The sequence below is a fragment of the Bombyx mandarina genome, chromosome 01 (assembly GCF_030267445.1).
Source record: "Bombyx mandarina strain Sakado chromosome 01, ASM3026744v2".
Taxonomy (NCBI): domain Eukaryota; kingdom Metazoa; phylum Arthropoda; class Insecta; order Lepidoptera; family Bombycidae; genus Bombyx; species Bombyx mandarina.
This window is the reverse complement of record NC_143208.1, coordinates 17,691,547-17,714,615: the sequence shown is the minus strand read 5'-3', so window position 1 is coordinate 17,714,615 and position 23,069 is coordinate 17,691,547. Positions and strand designations below refer to the sequence as shown.

General features: G+C 38.6%; 1 protein-coding gene and 1 long non-coding RNA gene across 4 annotated transcripts in view; one reads left to right on the top strand and one right to left on the bottom strand.

The window, feature by feature from the left end:
* LOC149503625 (uncharacterized) overlaps positions 1 to 23,069 on the bottom strand; it is a 109,252-nt gene that overhangs the window by 38,305 nt on the left and 47,878 nt on the right. The window lies entirely within an intron of this gene.
* The window catches only part of Ets65A (DNA-binding protein D-ETS-3), a 121,086-nt gene that overhangs the window by 50,753 nt on the left and 47,264 nt on the right, over positions 1 to 23,069 (top strand). For all 3 annotated transcript variants that reach the window (XM_089731569.1, XM_028187330.2, XM_028187329.2), the window contains exons 4-5: positions 10,186 to 10,239; positions 18,068 to 18,139. In XM_089731569.1, the coding sequence (XP_089587695.1) occupies positions 10,186 to 10,239; positions 18,068 to 18,139 (126 nt within the window). The remainder of the gene's footprint in view (positions 1 to 10,185; positions 10,240 to 18,067; positions 18,140 to 23,069) is intronic.

Below are 23,069 nucleotides of genomic sequence, written 5' to 3'. Positions count from 1 at the left end.
ATCCATTAACGGTGCTTTTAGGTACCACAAGCACCGGTCACCGTCCTCGTCGAACCCGTCGTTTGCGACGAAGGGCTCGACGAGCGAATTAACCCATAGACAGAGCTCTTGCTAGGGCTAGTGTTAGCAATACTCCGGTTTGAGCCCCGTAAGCTCACCTACTAGCTAAGGTTACGCTGAAATAGCCACTAAAGGCTATCAGCTTAGGTAGGAAAAAAATCGTGTAATGTTAGTCCGCACGAGTAAGTGTCATAAGCTTGCCTATTTCTACCGCAAAGCGGCCATACTTTCCTGTTTAAACCTGATCCAATACACTTGTATTACTTAGTCCCTAAAGCTCGGCCTTAAATCTCGAGATGACTAGAAAAGTCTTTAATATTCTAACTTTTTGATGCTATCATTAGATATTATTATGTTTATTACAAAAAAACCCTCGACAGTCAAATTATTCAATCAAAAATAAGACAAAAAAATATTCAGAACGTGCCATAAAATTAATATCGTTTTAATGCAAATGGCCTATTATGGCTACAGACAAAAAGTCATCGGACACCAGAAAAACCGTTCACAATATGCCTAAATTCAACCAATTATATGGACAATTATCGAGCTGGAAAAAAGCTGTGAAACGCACAATGGACGCGGGACATTGTTCACGAATGAATTAAACAAAGCAAAAACAGAATAATACAAGCCTGGCGAAAAACAAGAGTAACACCTGACGATTTCAACCAATCAAAATGTTTTCAATTTGTGTCGGATTTAAATTTACTTTATTGGTTTTCGAATATGTTCTGAGACATGGCATAATGTAGTTAGTACTGATTATTTCTGATCACATAAACTAGTGTTCGTTCAGTGGATCGTAATTCAGTAATTCGATCATAATCAATCACCTTTAAGCTATGAAAAACAAAAAAAAATTCAACACTTTTTAGTTGATAACATTATAGCTCATCAATAGGTATTTTAAAAAATCGGTTGATAAACAGAATAAAAAAAAGGTATTAAATTGTTTATTTATTTTTATCTTTGTCTATTTAATATAGATATTCGCGATCGATGATAATTTTAGTAATGTTTAATTAGTTTAAAACTGCTAACGGCTCCTGCTTACGATAGGTACGTATTGGCGCTTGCAACTCTCTATTATTGTCCTTTACACGTAGGCTATGTGCGATTTGACTTTGAGAACGATTGCTATTATCGAGTTAATTTCAAAATTACATTTATAAGTATCGTAACTCTACTCTCGTAAACAAATAAAAGATGGCATAGATACAATCCTACCGAAATTTCACTTAGAGGAAGTCGACCAATTAAGGTTTTGGGTGAGTAGGGAAGTAGATTGCTAACTCAATAGAATCTGGTACAGACGTTACACGTACAAACGAACGTTGATGTCGAAATTAAAACAGTCGGGCCCGGCGGCAACGTGCGCTGCTGGGCAGGCGCCAACATCGGTCAATGGGCGAAAAATCGAAGCACAATTTTCGTCCAAACGTCGGATAAGCTCGGTAACGTTCGGCCACAAAGGCTCTTGATTACGGGCGCCGGCGGAGCGCGTCATTATCTCACGCCCACCATGTTTATTTTTCTGAGATAAAGATTAGCCGTAGTGTTGTGCGATTGGCGGGGTGTAGCGCGCCCGGGTGGAGGGCGTGGCGGGACGATCCCGCCCCGTGCTGCAGACGGAGGTCGCGATCCGTCCGCACCGCCGTCATGCCGCCGCTCCGCTGACGACATGATCGACATCAAGAGCTCCGCCGACTATCTCAGTCGGTCGGGCACATTTACCAACTTCTCTATGCTGTTTGCCGGTGATTATCTCATAAATAATTAACGTGATGTGACGTGTTCAGCTCTGTGTGTTTGTGTGTGTGTGCTGTGTGTAATCAGTTTTATTTCTCAACGGTTTACTTTCTTCATCTTATTTTTATTTTTTATACGTAAACGGAATTCGTAAGTACAAGGCTGCAGATTAGTTCAGAGATCTCTTAAAAACTATTAGGTTTTTTTGTAAGTTCGTTGGGTTAGATTCCCGTAAAAAAATAGATTATTAGTGTAACTGCAATTTTAATTAATTAGTATTTTTATTTAAAAAAAAAGCTTAACCTTTTAACACATTGAAGATAATCAAATAATACAGAATTGTAGTTGTCATAATATAGTTAAGATTTATTTAAAAAAGCAGTAGATTTTATTTAAAAAAGCGCTAGTTTATTTTTAATTTATTTAAATAAAGCTAATAGGAGGCAATATACGGTGTTGGTTTGTTCGACTATTATTATATGCCTATTGATTATCGTACAGATCAACATACATTATATCAGAAGTATCTCGCGTAACTTTTCTTAGGTAAACTTATTTATAGCTTTAAATAAATAAAATATATTGTGCACTTCGTACTACAGAGTTTTTGTACTAAATTATATTTTTTATTAAGAATTTCTTTCGTTAGATATTAATGTTTTGTTAAATACATTAGAATAATTTCTCTTAATGTGTATCAACATCATTAGGTAATTGTAATTTAAAAAAAAACACGTAATTATGTTTTGAGAATTTTTAGGCAGCATATTTGGACATTTTCCGGGCTGTGGCTAAATTTTTTTTGTGCTTTGAATGCACCTAAAACTTTTTTTTATCATCATTTTTTTTCTATGATTTCCTACTTAGGAGTCACAGTTAATCGGCTAATTGAATCATCATCATTTATCATTTTAATTAAATTAAGAGAAACATTATTGATTTCAGATACTGATTTGATTCGTCTTACTTCTGCGGCCTCTACGTTTTGAAATTCATTAGAAATTTAATGTAAAAACATTTTATTAATGAATTCTCGAAATGTTTATTCCAATAGGCTCTTTCAGGTATTTTACCATTTATTTGTTGACGCTGATGCAGTGCGGTCGCATATGAAAAATAATGATTCGACAAGTTTGTATGTACTTTCTGCAAATGTTAGAAGGACATTTTCAAGGTTCCCGCCGCTATTTCGGTTGTGATAGAGAGAGTACCTTCTGAAAACGTTAACCATAATTAAAATAACACAATGCTTCCGAGACTAAACGCAACCACATTTTAAATTAGTGTAAAACATCAATACGTTACAAATAGATTAAATAAAATGTAAAAGACACACTTTACTGGTGGTAGGACCACTTGTGAGTCCGCGCGGATAGGTACCACCGCCCTGCCTATTTCTGCCGTGAAGCTGTAATGCGTTTTGGTTTGAAGGGTGGGGCAGCCGTTGTAACTATACTGAGACTTTAGAACTTGTATCTCAAGGTGGGTGGCGCGTTTACGTTGTAGATGTCTATGGGCTCCAGTAACCACTTAAAACCAGGTGGGCTGTGAGCTCGTCCACCCATCTGAGCAATAAAAAAAAAAAATAAAAAAAAAAAACTTAAATACCAAAATAAATAAAGCATTCAATAAAATTGGCATCTTTCGTGGTATACGCGTAGAACGATGCCGTACGTAATTGAGTCTTCCACCCCTAAGAGCATTCAACCCCTTATGACACCTACGTGCCGCTTAACAACCCTCAAGTGTCACCGTTGAATGGCGGCACGGGATCTAAATACCGCATTTTAACATTGAACAGGGAAAATGGTCCGAGATTAGGTATACTTTGTAAAATAATATATTTTTGTACAGCACGTAGGTATACGGACGCTAGTCTAATGATCGATATTTTCAATGAAAATTACATTTTAAATATCTTAGTATCTATTTATCTAAATAGGCAAACACTGTTTGTTAGCCGTCTATTATTGTCTATTAGCTTTAGCTATAGCAAAAATAATATTTAAATAAAATAACAAATAATAATCGTTATATTTTTTAATTCATAAGTGCTTTTTTTGCTTAGATGGGTCGAAGAGCTCACGGCCCGCCTGGTGTTAAGTGGTTACCGGAGTCCGCAAATGTCAACAACTTAAATTCCGCCACCCACCTTGAGAAATGAGTTCTAAGTCACCGTTTTACAGTAGGTATAAGAACTACCCCGTCCTTCAAACCGAAACGCATAACTGCTTCGCGACCAAAAAGGCACGCTGGTGGTACCTACCCGTGCGGAGTATTTATGACCCCTTACCACAAGAAAACCGAACCATTATGTGGATATAAATTTTAGAGGTGTCTGTGATTATCGATCTAAAATCTTTCATAATCTATGTTAGTAACTATTTATTGCTTATGTGGGTGGAAGAGCTCACGGCCCACCTGATGTTAAGTGGTTACCGGAGCCCATAGACATCTACAAAGTAAATGCCGCCACCTACCTTGAGACATGAGTTCTAAGGTCTCAGCTTTTACAATACAACAGCTGCCCCGCCCTTCAAGCCAGAAGGCATTACTGCTTCATAGCAGAAATAGGCAGGATGGTGGTAACTCAGCTGTCGGTCGGTGGAAGCGTGCTGCGCGTCATGTAGCATACGCTAAGTGGAGAGAGCGATCGCTGAAAGAACTTGGCCAAACTTCGGCCACCCACCGGCGCACCCTCGAGGCCCTGGTGCCCGTGCTGGAGGCATGGTCGGATCGGCGTCACGGCGTACTCTCCTTTCACCTTGCGCAAGTCCTCTCGGGACATGGCTGTTTCGGGAGGTACCTGTGGAAGGTCTGCAGGAGAGAGCCACACCCGGGCTGCCACCAGTGCGGGCACCCGGACGATGACGCGCAGCACGCGCTCGAAAAGTGCCCGCGTTGGGAGCACTCGCGGCGAGATCTCGTCGCGGTGCTGGGGAGAAACCTCTCCCTGCGGGCTGTCGTCGCCCGCATGTTAGAGGATCAGGGCTCGTGGGGGGCCATGGCCAGGTTTTGTGACCTGGTAATGGCGACCCGTGAGGCTGAGGAGCGTGAAAGGGAGTGGGATCCCTCTTCAGCACCTCAGCGCAGAAGGCGGGATGGCCGGCGCGGGCGTGAAGCTCCCGCTCAGCCCCCGTAGGGACTGTCAGGTGGCGGGTGCAGGGGCGCCTGGTACTCAACTGTCGGTCCGGTGGTGGGGCGGTGCAAGGTGGCTCCTGTGCGCCGCCCACGGTGTATCTCCCGAAATGACGTCCTTCGGGATTTTCCCGCAGATGAAATCCCGTCTTATCATCAGGACGGGTACCGGCGAAGGCGGACTTTCGCCGCGCACTGCGCTACCGTAGGTCTGGTGTAGCCGGTGTGGTGGAGCTCGATGGGGTTTAGTCGGTAGTCGTTCTGCGGGGCAAGTGCTTCGCGCGCCTTTTTCAAGGCGTAGTCTCTTGCGAGGAATTCGGGGAGGTGGAGGACCTTCTCGTCCCCCTCTTCCTCTCAGGAGGCGCCGGAGTCCGACATAACCCGGTTCGTTACCCCCCCCGGACCGGGTATCCGTAAATGGATTCCCCAGAGTTAAAAAAAAAAAAAAAACGATTGTGGTACCTACCCGTGCGGACTCACAATACGTCCTACCCCCAATAATTACGCAAATTATAATTTTGAGGATTTGATTTTTACTACACGATGCTATTCCTTCACCCTGGAATTCAATCGCGAACATTTGTCAAGTACGTATTTCATCAGAAAAAATGGTAGATACTTGCCTGCGGGATTCGAATACCGGCGCGTCACTACACACGAATGCGCCGGACGTCTTATCCTTTAGGCCACGATGACTTATAATAACTTAACAGATTACTATATAACTATTGAGTATTTACTAAGTGCCTGCTGCAAAGGCTATTAATTAGCAGTCCCTCGAACTTGCTCGATACGATACAATACAATTATACAATACATTTGTTTCTGAGATTTCGTCTCATGTCACAAGGTGACAGCATTTTGGTTATGATGTGTATGTGCTCCGGAAACACCTTGAACAAGAAAGGTCGCGGTTACGTTCATCTAGCCGATAAATAATTGACCACTACGAATTTTCATCGAATATTTAATCAAACCGATGGGCTCGGGGAATCATGACTTGCTTATATAAGATCAAGGCTGAACCGGCAGAGCATTTAAGGGATGAGGGCAGCCCCATTAACCTCAAGTAACTGCTTTCCTGTGTAGAAAAGGACTTTCCAAAAGAAATCCTACCTATTCTGGTAACCTCGAGGGGTCATGCTAGATTCACCGAATAAAAATATTTAATGATGCATATTTCTCGCTTTATACGGGTATGTATTAAGCTAGAACAAATAATTTAGGACACGTCTATCGTACGTTGGATGATAAAATCGTATTATCGATGAGCAGACAGTCTTACATTGCCATAACATCACTAGGGTACCTCGGTCGGTTCGCCATTGTTTTCGTGGAACTTATTTTAATTTTTTTAACGAAATCGAGTGAAATTGATTTAATAAGTTGTAATTGAAGTTACTGCATACTTAAGTCTTAATAGTAATTTTATTAGTGCCAAAGTTTCGATTACTTTACAGTTTTCGTGGTCAGCACATACGACAAACATATTCTCAGTCGACATTTCAATATTATGCTAACTACCTTCTGATTTTCAATAATAATAATAATTATTACTGGATTACTGGTGGTAGGACCTCTTGTGAGTCCGCACGGGTAGGTACCACCGCCCCGCCTATTTCTGCCGTGAAGCAGTAATGCGTTTCGGTTTGAAGGGTGGGGCAGCCGTTGTGACTATACTGAGACCTTAGAACTATATCTCAAGGTGTGTGGCGCATTTACGTTGTAGATGTCTATGGGCTCCAGTAACCACTTAACATCAGGTGGGCTGTGAGCTCGTCCACACAGCTAAGCAATAAAAAAAAAAAAAAAATAAAAATTATTGATATCTACAATTCTTTTCACATTAAGAGAACTAAGTGTATAATATTACGGTCTACTTGATATAATTATATTTATAATTGAATTATAAACGCGGAACAAAGCCGTAAATGTAGTTCTAATTATGTTTACGGCTAGCGAAATACGGAGATGTAGTATTAGTAGTAGTACCTAGTAGTAGTAGAAATTTGATGGAGTTTTGTCGAGAGGGCATTTTACCTACGTATATAGCGTATGGCTTGTTCCATTTGTAGGTACGTGCTTAAAAACAAAAATGCAATGCTGTAATTTCTTCAGCACACGGCTGAATCGATCGTTAATAGTATTTAAAATTGCCTTAAATCTCGCGAATAATGTATTTAATTAATTAAGGTGTTTAATTATTTCTTTTTCTCGATCTGCCACATAGTCCACGTCTCCGCAGCGTATCCCGTCTACTCGGATCAAATGAAACAGACTTACATAGATTTCCCGTCTACATTTCCGTAGATGCATTCACGCATGACGCCGGTCAATCGTCGCAGAACTATTTCCGTAGTGCAAAGACACCGACGGTGAATGTTTTAAAGATAAACAACTGTTTTAATGTGTCGTTTCCAGGGTGATGTAATAGGCGCGTTTGTTTGATCTTAAAGAGCCGATACGTTGCTGTGTTTAGTTGTGGGTCGTGTAAAATCTTTAATATCTGTTTAACAAATTCATTTCACACTCGAGCCCGGGATGTATTTGTGAAATATCGCACGTACGGTGCTATAAAGTCACTTACTGGTGGTAGGACCTCTTGTGAGTCCGCGCGGGTGGGTACCACCACCCTGCCTATTTCTGCCGTGAAGCGGTAATGCGTTTCGGTTTGAAGCGGCAGCCGTTGTAACTTACTTGAGACCTTAGAACGTATATCTCAAGGTGGGTGGCGCATTTACGTTGTGGATGTCTATGGGCTCCAGTAACCACTTAACACCAGGTGGGCTGTGAGCTCGTTCACCCATCGAAGCAACAAAAAAAAAAACTTACTCAATTTTTGTTAACACTGAACTGAGCATGAGAAAATACATTTTTTAGTTTTTAGTTATAATGAGACGAGAGAGATGTTTGCTTTTGCTGATGAAGGGTGTTAGTTTAAATATTATCATTTTATTCCTATAGCCTAACAAAACTTTATAAGAATTATATAAACAAGGTGTTGAATTTTCCAACGTTCCTCCAGAAAATTTGCATAATTTGCATAAGTGATAAGTGCATTTTGTAGTTTTGTTCTTGGATAGAAAATACATTTGCAAAATTGTAAAACAATTGCGTATTCATCTCTAAGAAGCAATGACGTCGACGTTCCGGTGACTAATTAACGTCAACTCGTCAGCCATATTCGCCCATAAAAGAATTGGTGTACATTTCAAAGATCAACCTGCTTACAACACCACAGCCATACAATGTAACTCGCTAATTTAATATGAAACTTTACCATTTGCGTTTTGATGTTTCTCGTTAGAGCATTTTCTATTAAAGCTAGGTATGTAGTAAGCATGTATTTATTTCTATCACCAAAGCAGACATCTCTCGGGGTTCTACCGCTGAATACTTCAGAAAAGGAAACTAATTGAAGTTGCATAACTGATATTATCATTTTGAACCAATGTTTCTACTAAGCACTAAATCAATGGATTTTGAACAAAAAACCCTAAAGTTTGTATAACATTTTTATATGACAAACAACATCTATACGTGTGTTCATCACTGAACTCCTAAAAAGCAGTTTCATGAGTTCTCGTGTGTGTTTAAGTGGGTTCCTACTATAATAAGATTCTAGGTTTTTTTGAAGTGAAACTTCTTTAGAATCGTTGTGATTTCAAACTCGATGAAACAAAAAAATAAGTCCATAGAGACACAAACACATAAATGTATAGGATTCAGCCGGCGAGAGAATGAGATAGAACACATTAGACTCTTCGTAGCATCCCCACTATCGTCTACTAAACATTGTCCGTATGTATGCTCCTGTGTAGTGGGATAGTCAGTATATCTATATCTTATTTAATTTTATAAGTGTCACTTCTACCGTGTGGACTTGCACACACACACACACTTTTTTTTAAAGATACGCAGATTTCTTGGTATATTAGATTTACAATTGAACCCGATCGAGATTTAAAGTTTTTCACGGCAAGAAAACATTTTTCGAGCCCGTTTTGCAAATTGTGACAATTAGAGTTTAATTCTCCTAATGAGTTTGCTACAAAAACGATTATTAAACCTTCGCAGTTCACACTGCAGCGTTTTACAGCAAAACTTTGTCTACAGAGTTGCTTGACGTTGAATATATGCAAACTCAATTCCTCAAGTAATAAACAAGTTTTAGCTCTGTTCAAGTTTCTTGCGCTTTAGCTGTGATAGAGCATCTAAGTTCGCCCGAGATAGCTTAAACAATAGTTGTCACAAACTTTCACTGCACTGTGCCATTCTCGGTCATTAATTTTATTTGTTTTAACACTGTTGTTTTAATTGTTAATTGCTATTAATGAATTAATGTTGAATTTTTTTCTCTCTTTATTGCCTAGGTTGGTGAACGAGCTCACAGCCCACCTGCTGTTAAGTGGTTACAGAAGCCCATATTCATCTACAATGTAAATGCCACCGTGAAGCAGTAATGCGTTTCGGTTTGAAGGGTGGGGCAGCCGCTGTATCTATACTGAGACCTTAGAACTTATATCTCAAGGTGTGTGGCGCATTTAAGTTGTAGATGTCTATGGGTTCCAGTAACCACTTAACACCAGGTGGGCTGTGAGCTCGTCCACATACCTAGGCAATAAAAAATAATAAAAAAGAGCCACCTCGTTCCTTACGAGTCCCCAGGATGGTAGTGATATAGAGTTATTTGTGTACTAGCTGACCCGGCAGACTTCGTAGTGCCTCAATCGATAAATAAAAGACACGACACAGGAGATACAAGCGACACCGGAATATGTCCGTACATTTGTCGCCTTGCTTCAGGGACGTGGAGATTGGTGATATTGTAACGATCGGCGAATGCAGACCTTTGTCCAAAACAGTTAGATTCAACGTTTTGAAAGTTTCAAAGGGCAAGGGCTCGAAGAAGTTTCAAAAATTTTTAATAAACTTATGTCTTAAGTAAAAAAAAAAATTGTATAAAATAAACTGAAAACAAACAAAAGGAATCCGTTCGCCGGGGGGGGGGGACTTCAAAGGAAAAACAAAATTGTTATTTTTATTTAATTCCGAGCATTACCTTTTAAACCTGCTCTGGACTTCCACAAATAATTCAAGACCAAAATTAGTCAAATCCTTCCAGCCGTTCTCGAGTTTTAGCGAGACTAACGAACAGCAATTCATTTATATATATTTTTTATAGATTTCTTTATAGTTAACTAACATTATATTAATATAATATTTTTATTACAGATGCCTCATACAAAAGCTCTTGGTCAACACACGCTACGTCACAGGGTTCTCAAGGTAAAAAAAAACATTTAATTTTTTCATTTATATCTAAAAGAAATGTCGAGTATGAAACCATTCCTAAAAACACTTTGAATGATACAAGACAAAAAAAAATCGCCCGGTTGAACTATGATTACTGAAGTAAATATAGGTAATAATACAGTAAATAATAGTCTCGATATCTATTTTCCACAAAAAATTACATTGTTTTTGACTATTCTTACACGTTACTACTATTACACGTGTATGTATGCTATGTATATGTAACACAATTTAAATTCAACTCACACTTTGAGTCAACTGTATTACGCGCTAGATAGAGTCTATCTTCTTTTATCTATTCTTATTCTATCTATCTAGTCTTCCTTCGCTTATATATAATAATATATATACTTCGCTTTAAAAATCAATAAAGTACATTAATTTTTCAATTTGGGTTCCAAAATGTTCTATAATAAAAATTAAATAAAAAAATATTAAAATATGCATTCAATAAAACTATTTACGAAATACTCGTTGCATCTCAAAACTGACTTTACTATTAGACACACACATCTCAACGACTACAAGCGTAAACCAGCAAGTGAGATATCATCGGTTACGAAAAAAAAAAAAAAACATAAAGCTCAGTGACGTCACAGCATTCTACACGCGAAAATCAAAACAATAGGGCCGCTAAAATGACGCACGCATTCAGTCGAGCGGGAGGCGCGCGACTCGCACGCGACTTGCTCGCTCGACAATACGCAACTTAATTTCTTGATTGACACTTACAATATTTCGATAAGTGATGCAATATTTTGATGATTATCCGAAAGAGACGGGTGTTATCGTATCGCACGCTTCACTCGTCCCGCGCCGTACTTATAGGGCTTTTCATTCCGAAAATTAAATGTATTATTCGCGTGCCGAACTCGCTCTAGCGTCGGAATGCTTTATCGCAATATCGGGTTAGAATTAAAAATGGTTACCGAAAAGTGTGATGTTGTTTTTTTTTTTAAATGCTTTCGTGTCTGTCTGTTTGGTCAAATTTAAGCGTCGATTGACGGTTTGTTGTCATTTAAATTTTGTTTTAAGTTAAACCAAAATAGCAGAAAGAACAAATTCAAATATTTTTACTAAGTACAGTATATAACCTGTTATAGCGAAGATGAAAAGCCAAGTCAAACAAGCTGCAAGACCTTCAGATACTATTAGTTCGTTCTGTGTGAAATGGAACGTAAAGTCTAGACATATCCTTAAGGAATAGACGGTAATTAGCACAATTTTCGAATTTCGACGAATAACACCTAACTCTAAGCTGAATTAAATTCGAAACGTCGGGAATAATATAATAATGAAAACCCAATAAAATACAATAATATAATGAAACTAGACTAGTAAATATTTCGATAATACCATGTAATGGTCTTAGAATTCAAGTATAAATTACATCCTTATAATATTGTATAATTTGACCAAAAGCAACCATAGTCAGTATTAATCAGTATTTATGTAATTTTAATGTAAAGTACAAACATCATGAAGACGAAGACCTAAATACGTCATTACGGATCCTCCCGATCCATTAACGGTGCTTTTAGGCACCTCAAGCACCGGTCACCGTCCTCGCCGAACCCGTCGCTTGCGATGAAGGGCTCGACGAGCGAATTAACCCATAGACACAGCCCACTGAGTTCCTCGCCGGATCTTCTCAGTGGGTCGAGTTTCAGATCTGGTGGTAGTTTCTGCGAAGTCCTGGTAGGGCCAGTGTTAGCAACACTCCCAGCTTGAGCCCCGTGAGCTTACCTACTCGCCCGGTTACACTGACATAGTCTCACAAAGCTATCAGCTTAGGTAGGAAAAGAAATATGAAGACGAATCAAAAAATAATTACAATTCACATTCGCCCCATACAGAATCGTTTGAATTAAAATTTGATGATGTTTTAATAATAAATATAAATATGTTAGCAGCCGTGCCCCTGGCCGCACCGCGTCGATCCGTGACGACTTGTGCTCCCGAACAATCGTTATGAACGATTTAGTCGCCGCTCCCAGGGGAACCATTAGACGGACCCTAATTCTGAATGCGCTCGACATTTTAAATCTCCTTAACGGTTATGTCGTAGCGTGCAACCTCTTTGACAGGACATAAGACCTACAACGACTAGACACAAACTAAGACAGACATTTGACAAGAAATCAAAAATAAAGAGAGAAATGGAACGAGGGCTTACGTGACTAGTAGCAGGCAATACATTTTTTGACTTCCTTATAGACAGACACAAACAAGACGACATGGAACGAATTGACCGTTCTCATATAAGACGACAATAGAACAATCGACCGTTCAAGTGGTCTTCCGACCGTTCAGGTTACGATTTATCAACTGACTCGGTTATGCAGTACCGTCCCTGACTGCCGGGCCGAGGGTCGTGGGTTCTATTCTCATTTCGGACAAATAATTCGTCTGGTGAAGAGGTTTATCTGCTCCTCATCTAAGTATTTATTATCTACATTTGTGTTTGTTTAGACTTATATAAGTATGTATGCTATCGGTCTCTGGTTCCCATGCTACACGGGATCTTAGCTTGGGTTAGATGATCATATGTGACTTATTATCATTATTATTTTTGACATATTTATTAATATCTTAATTAATATAGGTTTTTTAAATATAGTACACAACACACTAGTGGCGGTTTCTACAAACACAAGCTACCTCCGCCAAAAAATTAATTTAATATTTTTACTATCATAAATCACTAACTATAAATATACTATAAATATTTAACAAGAGCTATTGAAAATGTTAGCACGACACATTCAGTTTTTTATCTGACATATTGCTCAGAAAAATTCTACGTACCTAGACATGCAACCTACGTATGTCTATATAACGCCGTGCAAAGCCACTTTAGTGTGTGATTATTTATTTTCAATTCATTTTTAATACAGCACTTAAATTTTAATATACACTTTCTTTTTGTCTGAATAAAACATGTAAAATACCTTGCACTGGACGTTTCAATCTAAGAAAATAATAATAAGCCTTGACATATAAGAATAAATAGCATTCATGAACTAGTTATTTATTTCAAAAATAAATAGTGACAATCATATTTCAGTCGTGATTATAGTCTCGTAATAAACACGTACTTACGTTCGACAATTTATCGACGGTTCTAAAATACGCCGCTTCGACCCCTGCCGCCAACAAATGAACTTTAAATAACCGACGCACGGCTGCCATAAGCTAAACGTTATTCATTAGCAGAGATTCGTGAGACACGCCTCGTTATTAACTAACAATAATCAAACGAAATCTAACATTAAAAATATAAATGAAATATTAATTATCGAAACAGAACGAAACACAAATTACGTAATATTTTTATTGTGAATTATATTATTTATAATCTGATAATACCTAGCGACCGTTCGTGGATGTTTAGTGCGTTTTTTTGTTCATAAGTATTTTTTATTGGTTAGACGGGTGGACGAGCTCACGACCCATCTGGTGTTAAATGGTTACCGAAGCCCATATAATCCCACTAAGTTTCTCGCCGGATCTTCTCAGTGGGTTGCGATTCCGATCCGGTAGTAAATTCTGAGAAGCACTGCTCTTGCTAGGGCTAGTGGCGTAGCTGGAATACCCTTTTAGCCTACCAGCGAATAGTTAGGGAAATAAAAGAGCCGATAGACATTGATAATACAAATGCAAACCTTAAAACATGAGATCTAAGTCTCAGTTTTATAGAACAACGGCTGTCCCTACAATCCACCATGTAAGAACTAGGCGAGTTGTCGGCCGAAATAGATCGGGCGGTGGTACCTGAAACGCCCTACGATCATTGAAATCATTCGTCAGCATGTGTTAAGTACGTAGGTACATCTTACTAGAAATTGGTACCCGCCCGCAAGATTCTGACTTCGGCACAGTCGTGTAGATCGATATGAGTACAGCGGGCGTTTTTTCCTTTATGACACGACCACTTTAAAGTCGGTGCTCGACCAAGTAGTACCCAATAGCGTCGGTAAAAGATGCTTCAAGTGGTGTTGCAAAAAAATACATAGAAAACGGAAACTTCATGAATTTAGTGCCATCAGTGTAAACGCATCGAGTTCATCTTTACGATACTCGACCGGCGCAACGGGCCGACGCCTGCCTGAATTCTTGCGTCACTTGTGGTGAAAAATAAATTATTAACAATGACCATACGTCCGTAATAGTAGCTAATACCTGAAGATCCAGCATTAGCTACGACAGCAACTTGTTTATTAAATTCACTTAACTTAATGTTACCTTTTTCTATTCTACTTAATCGTTGGTAGACTAAGGGGCTGTTTCAACTGGGTGGCGTCGCGTGTCTGGTTGTAGTGTTGACTACGGGAACTACTCTGACCGGGTTCTGACCCTGGACGGAGGTCAAACGCCGGATGTAAGAGTGCAGGGGAGTCGTTTAATGCGGTACGACCCTAAAATTCCTTGGGCCCGCGGTCTGCTTCCAACACATGCAGATCGTCAAGTCTCACATACCTTGCGCGCCCCACAAGCGCGGGGATCTCGTAGGAGGCTCAGCCCCGGCCCGGAAAAAAAAGGGGGGCCTATTTCGATTAAACGCGAACAGGTAGACTAGCTCACGAGACTCAACCTGAGATAAGTTGCTAACATTAGCCCTAACCAGAGCAGCCCTTCGCTTAATCTACCACCGGATCGGAATCACGGCCTACTGAGAAGATCCGACGAGAAACTCAGTGGGTTGTGTCTGTGGGTAATGTCAACTACAGCTTCTAAGCTTTTAATTTCTAAAATCAAGATGTTCACTGTCAACAGTTGCAAACGTAGGTCACCATTGAAATTGGTCAATTGTTCTACCCCAATGCTACTTCGGGATAACGCTGAATCGTACATAGCACAACAGATGGTCGCTAAATTAGAGGAATTACGATTGGAAACTTTGTCGCCCGTCGTACTCTGTCAGCCATACTTAAGCTGATTTCCATTATTTTTTTGGCCTATTTAGACATCTTAGTAGACAAAAGAATCTCAGATGAGGCAGTTAACGCGGTATCCTTTGTAACGGATTCAGCGAAATATCTTTATCGAAAATAGAAAGAGAGAAAAAATATTTTCGTAACCTATCGAGAAAATAAGTTCGAAGCCAAAGAATATTCATAAACACACGCACACAAAGAAACGAAAATTTTCATTTAAAAAATTCACCGTATCCAATGTTTCTGCTCTCTCCTTTCTTCGCTTCAGAGCACACAAAACAATAGGGTGCCTACGGTTCCCTCACAACGCCTGAAGCGCTTAACCGTCCTGCTCGCTCCGCTTGTCTGGGCAATTAGTGTGAGGAGAGGAGACGATGGCGACAAGAGCCACTTTCAGCTAATTTCCAACGCCCATACACCATTCGTCCCATTTTATCCCGAGTCCCGACGCGCCTCGAAAATATTGTTTTATGCTTTTATTTCACAACAGTCTGTCGGTTTCCATTTATGTAATTTAGCGGCTTTTTCGGGATATAGATTTTTATAAACAAAATCTATTAGAATGTAAGGAATATCTTTTAATTAAAACCACACAATAATGAATACCTATAACGCTCGGGGAAGGCTCAAGTAACTACAAACATGAATTAATAATAATCTTATCGATCCTCGATAAGAAGCTAGAATTGATAAAGCAAATCGTTTAGAAAATATACTAGGTAGAGTACTTTAAAATCTTTAAATACATCAAAGGGAATTTGTTCATAAAATCTCACTTGGAAATTTTACAATTTTGTGTGAGTTTCCTTTGAAGAAAAGTTTGGCTCTATGTCTTATCATTTTATGTTACTACTTAGTATTATACAAACAACAAAATCGAACATTTATTAAAATCAATCACTATACATAAAATTGAACATCAAATTACAACTAACGGTAGAATTACTTCTGGTTCTAGACAATCATTAAGATAAAATAAAATATTAAGGTATTTTCTTCGACGCTCTTTGCCAGTTAATACCTATATATAGCTATATTTAAAAAAATCCAAATTCTTCTCACTAACAATTTTTGATAAATCTGGAATGTTTTCTTCTAGTGGTATAAATATTTAATATCAATTATCGTAGCTTAATTAACACTGCTATTTCACAACACAAAACGACCAACGATAATTTTGAGCATTTGTCGAGCAAATCGGGTATTGTAGCCCCCCTAAGGCTATTCGACTAAAATAATCAAAACCAACCGTATTTGTTTAAGGATAAGATGTATATTCAAATGGTAATATAATATAGAGGATTATAGGTCTACCTTTGATGCTCAGAAATGGATTTCACGCGTGCTTAATGCTGGAACAATTTTAAAGACCCTTTGATTTTGGGTGTCTTTTTGATTTCATGTTTCACGGTTTTTGCTTCCATACTGGGGGTCGTAGAATTTCATGGTGCTATTTTAAAGCTTAGAGTGCATTTCAAATGCGTATTTATACAAATATTTTTTACGTAGATGTAACATGTATAGCCTTAGAATACTTACCCATAGACATGGCCCACTGAGTTTCTCGCCTGATCTTCTCAGTGGGTCGCGTTTCCGATCCGGTGGTAGATTCTGCGAAGCACTACTCTTCCTAGGGTCAGTGTTAACAAACACTCCGGTTTGAGCCTCGTGAGCTCACTTACACGTTAGGGCGAAGCTGATATAGCCTCTCAAGGCTATCAGCACAGGTAGGAAAAAAAACGACATTTACTTGCTTATTAACTTCACTTAACTTATATTACTATAGTACTATAGTACGGGTGTAGATAGCTACATTCATGCAGCGAAGCAAGTGGCCAAATTCGTGCCCTAGATACGTCTTAACAAATTTGATTTACTCTCAGCGCTGGATTCTACTGGTAACAACATCCAAAGCACTAGTTATTGCATTCGCGAAGCAGCTGCCTTTGAGCTGTTGGATCTCCTTCGGAAGCGTCCGGGCAGCTATTAATAAATCCCACCTTTCTCGGTTGGACCCGTGCTCTCCCCCTTGTCCTGGTGAAGATGGCTAAGCCTCTGATACCAGCAATCATTCCATTCGAAGTAAAAAATCTGCGTTCAGTTTGTGGTGTTTTTTACTGGTGGTAGGACCTCTTGTGAGTCCGCGCGGGTAGGTACCACCGCCCTGCCTATTTCTGCCGTGAAGCAGTAATGCGTTTCGGTCTGAAGGGTAGGGCAGCCGTTATAACTATACTGAGATCTTAGAACTTATATCTCAACGTGGATGGCGCATTTACGTTGTAGATGTCTATGGGCTCCGGTAACCACTTAACACCAGGTGGGCTTTGAGCTCGTCCACCCATCTAAGCAATACACAGGGCATTCCCAAAAGAAAACACCCGCAAAAAAGGACGATCTTGTAGGTACAGAAAATAGTCGAATCGATGTTATCCATGGAACACTACTCGGGTCCCGCGATCAATCATCCGTAACGGGATCTTAACACAAACAGGCGGTGCTCCGTGTAAAAGCACTATTACTTCCTCTATTTCGACGTGCTCAACTATTCACGAACAAAATGTCTTCGATCTTCTGTTGCTTATATTTTACACGATGCGGATTAATAATTGAGACCAAAACCTATCTGATTTTATGTGGCTGTAGACATATAGACATAGGACAACGGGATTGTCGCTGGCGTATAGAAATTTACAGCCGAAATCGACCATTGAAATAAATATTGGTGGTCAGTTGGTGTTTCAAGAAGGTCAAAATGTTTTAAGAAGAATCTTGTAAAAAGAAAAAAAAATGTTTTAGCTCTTAAGTTTCTTGTTAAATATTTCTTGTTTATTTTAATAATTGTACTTCATTTTCAAATTTCACAGGATATGGCACGAATTCTTTGTCTGCGATGTCAAAGTCGACACTCGACGCGCACACACATCTCAGACAGCCAGGTAAGTGATAAATTAACTTTACTTCATACATTCTACGATTAATTAAATCAAAATCAAAAAAATTATAATCAAAATCAAATCATACTTTCCAAATGTTGGAAATAAAATTATCGACACTATATGGCCAGGAGTATTTTAAAGTTCTTGAAAATCGGGTAGGTGATCTTGCATCGAAAACAGAAGGTTTATAACTAATTTACACGATAGCAAAACGATACAACTACAAACAAATACACTGATCAAATGATCAAATGAGAAACAGTTGAATATCAAAGGTATTAAATGTTTTGATTTTAGAAAAAAATTTAATGAATTTTCTAACGACAATCTTTATGGTTGTTGAATTGTTACAACAAAATATGTGTTCTGTATGTATTCTTTTTCAACAAAACGAATATGATTAATGTTGAACTTGTGTACAATAAACCTTTTTTTTGCTCATTTATGAAGTCAGTCACGTACCAACAATGGATTTGTAGAGGGTCCTCATCAAACGATCCTCAAATTAGTGTGGCGACTACACTGATTGGTATTAAGTGAGGCGACTACGAGCTTTACCGACATATTTATTTACTGGTGGTAGGACGTCTTGTGAGTCCACACGGGTAGGCACCACCACCCTGCCTATTTCTGCCGTGAAGCAGTAATGCGTTTCGGTTTGAAAGGGCAGCCGTTGTAACCATACTGAGACCTTAGAACTTATGTCTCAAGGTGGGTGGCGCACTTACGCTGTAGATGTCTATGGGCTCCAGTAACCACTTAACACCAGGTGGGCTGTGAGCTCGTCCAACCATCTAAGCAATAAAAAATAAAAAAACTATATTAAGCACAGTAATTATAAGTTAATAATTTAAGTACTTGTGGTAAAAACTTAACATAGAAACGCCAGTTCCTGTGCCGTTATCTTTCGCGATAAAAAAATCTAATGAGTATTACATTTAAACAAAGAAAAATAATCTTACGACTTCTTCTTTAGAAATCAATAAAATTGAAATAAATGTGTGCAATTTCAATATAAAAGATTTTTAGTAAATGCATTTGAATATGAATATATTTTAATTCCAAATTGGCTAATCTCTGAAATAACTGAACAAATTTTAGCAAAACTGTCACTGATCGTTAGCTGATGTTATGAGAAGTGACTTAGATTAAATATGTTTTAGAATAATTATTAAGGCTCTGTGCAAAAAAACCATAAGCTTTTTAACAAAAACTGATTCTAAATGAAAATTATTATCTATATATTAATACGTGAAGGAAAAACTTTGTATCCCTCTTTATGAAAATGTCGCGGACGGAGGAGTATGAAATTTCCCACACTTATAGAGAATATAGAGAAGGAGTGCCGAATGCTAATAATTTTTTTAAAGTATACCTAAAAATACATTAAATCAAAAAAAAAAGACATTACACACACTACCATGTATTTGACGCATGCATACTATTTATTTTTTGTCAAACTTTTGTTCTTGACGTCTGTGTTAAAATTGAGAATAGATTAAATATTGTTTGTCTTTATTAATATTTTTCTATAGTGTAGTCTTGGCGAAATTTGTGATTATAGAATTTGCCAATAGAATCATAATAGTGTACAAACTTATAATTTCAATTAAATCAAGTCGAATTTCGACTACCGGGGGACCACTAGTTATATTAATTCCAGACAAAACCATTACAAAATGCGACAGGATTTAACTATAACAAATAAAGTTTTTCAAAGAGAAAACCTAGCGTAACTCTGTAACTCTTAAATACCTAACGAATATAACGTTAAAGAATCGGACACAATAAATTTATTTGATATAGTATTTCTTTGTTCCTCTCTCGAAATCATTGGAATGTAAAAGAATATGTTTGGTCACAACGGTTGGACGGGACACAAATAAGCTTTTATGTGCCCTGGGTAACTGACCGTGTACTGCAAACAAGAACCGGGAGCCCTCAGCGTTCCCGAGAAAATTTATAGTTCGTTTGATTGTCGAAAAAATACAATTCAGTTGAAACGCCTTTTAGAAATAAATATTTAGTATTTATTTGTAACAACCACAGAGATAACCAATAGGGTTTTAAATCAAAGTTACGAAATTATAAAATATTTCTGGTTTTACTTTAACGCCGAAATTATTTTAACTTTAGTGCTAATGTTTTATTACAATACTAAAACGAAAGCGTATAGCAGTCAGTTGAGTCTCGCTATCTATTGGAAGTAAACAAATAAATTAAAATAAACAAATTAATTCGCGTAATTTTTAGTTCAGACACGGACTATTATTCATCGTCGTAGCTGGAATAGCCTCTTAGGCTACCAGTGAATAGGCAGGAGAAAAAAAACTTATTATCTTGCTTCAATTGTTTTGAAACGCAAGGCTATATAAAAATATATTTAAAAAAAGTTCTTTTGCGTAAATTTCCAATTGTGTGCTATCTATACTTGGTTATTTTAGTTAACAAGGCTGCCGACCACTGTTCTAAGCTAATAGAGCACATGAAATTCTATTCGATCTGATTTTACTTACAAAAGAACACAATTCCTACTCTGTAATGTCAACATCGAGTCGATATATCGTCGTTGTCAATCTCGATTTCATTAAGAAACGTCGGTGCGGTCTGTTTGCATTCGTGTCAGCCGCGTGCGACCGTCACGCGACCTGCGACACGGGCTCGTGTTACCTCCGACCCCGCAATCGCCCTCAAAACGTTATAGCTACACGCTCTGTGGTCATGTGTGACTTTTGCGGTTCAAATGACGTGGCACTTTAACAACATTCATAAGCAACGATTATTTAGGACGGAAGAATACCGAATCTGAGCCAACTGTTTGAGATAGTTAGAACAGATCATAGACGTCCACTGCTAGACATAGGCCTTCTCCTAGGTTTTTTTTTATTGCTTAAATGTGTGGACAAGCTCACAGCCCACCTGGTATTAAGTAGTTACTGGAGCCCATAGACATCTACAACGTAAATGCCGCCACTCACCTTGAGATATAAGTTCTAAGGTCTCAGTATAGTTACACAGGCTGCCCCACCCTTTAAATCGAAACGCATTACTGCTTCACGGCAGAAATAAGCAAGGCGGTGGTACCTAGCCGTGCGGACTCACAAGAGGTCCTACCACCAGTATAACCACAAGTTCACTACAAAGACCGGTCTTGGACAGCCCGTAACCTGCAGGTTCCTGCGACCTTTAGCAGGACGTCGATCTACCTTGTAAGAGAACTACTGACACTGCGTTTTCCGCTGCCATCTGATCTCCCAGCAATGTAGTCTGCCTACTGACACTTCAAGAACTGACCAATTTTAACTAAGACTAAACGTTTGTCCGGCCCTTTACCGGAATACAGGGTTATTACTCCTTTCACGCTTCTAAAAAAATTACATTAATATTTTGACTACTGTTCGCAGTTTTGTGAGCTCGTAAGGATTGATAACGCCGTTATGAAATAAATTATCGAAGGCGCCAAGCTACAGTTCTAATAGATTACAATTGAAACTTCAGACTCCGATCAACTACGAAATCGTGTCTCAAAGTTAAACCTTCAATACCTCACCGTTATATGTAAGATTTAAACGCTTTTTAATCTCGTTGTATATTTGAAACAACAATTTGGCAATCACAACACTTAATGCTAAAACATTATTCTCACGACACGGCACTGCCAAAATGGCCGACGCGTTCTAAAATCTTTGAATAACAAAAGAAATACTAATATAACACCCGAAACAAAGCACGTGAAACAATATCACGTAAACACTCGCCATTCTGTCAAACACTGATTGAGCATTTACACTTCAATGTAAGGAAATGTAAGAATTTATGTCGCCTCAGTTGCGGCACAAACAAAACGTGCCTTTATCGGGCAAAAGGCGCCTAAAGCAATGACGTAAGGCGCCTTTCGTAAGGAGGCAAATTGTAAAACGCAACTGAACGGTAGTCGAACATGCAATGTCTTATCGATGAAATACCTCAGGGGGGGAATTTACGTACCGATATCTTGTTACTGTGTATTTTGTGTACGTGACATACTTTCTAAAGCGGGAATGCGTTCTAAATTTCAAAATTATGACGTAGCATTCCCATTATTACGGGCACGAACGTCGTTAGGTGAATGCGAACCGAATGAAAAGTACATAAATTGCATTGTGATTACATGAAAACGAGGATCGCTCGTCGACGATACAAAACGGAAATTTTAAGAATTATTAAATACTAGCTGACCCGGCAGATTTCGTAGTGCCTCAATCGATAAATGAAAGACCTAAACTATTGTACGAAATAAACTTAACAGAAACAAAAGGAAAACAAAATCGTGATTTTTTTTATATCCGAGCATTTTCATATTTATCTACATTTTAAACCTTCTCTGGACTTCCACAAATAATTCAAGACCAAAATTAGCCAAATCGGTCCAGCCGTTCTCGAGTTTTAGCGAGACTAACGAACAGCAATTCATTTTTATATATATAGATTTAAAATAGACCTTTAAAGCATTTGCCAAAAATGTCGCTGATTAGAAGTAAAAAAGACAATTTTGACAATTTGAAGGGTGGGGCAGCCGTTGTAACTATACTTGAGACCTTAGAACTTATATTTCAAGGTGGGTGGCGCATTTACGTTGTGGATGTCTATGGGCTCCAGTAACCACTAAGCCCCAGGTGGGCTGTAAGCTCGTCCACCCATATAAGCAATAAAAAAAAATGTGTTTAGCGACTTTTGCCTATAAAATTCAATGGACAAAAAGACAAATACAATGGTGAAAATTGAAACAAAAAAACAACTAGTGACACAATATTGACTGTGATCACGCCGAATCTCAAATTCCAATTTCTGGCGTGACACTGGTGACACGCAAAAAAATAGCCGTTTATTCTGGCCTAAAAACTGTTTGCCGAATGGGTCGCGCCCGGCCAAACAACTGCGGCCGCTAAAA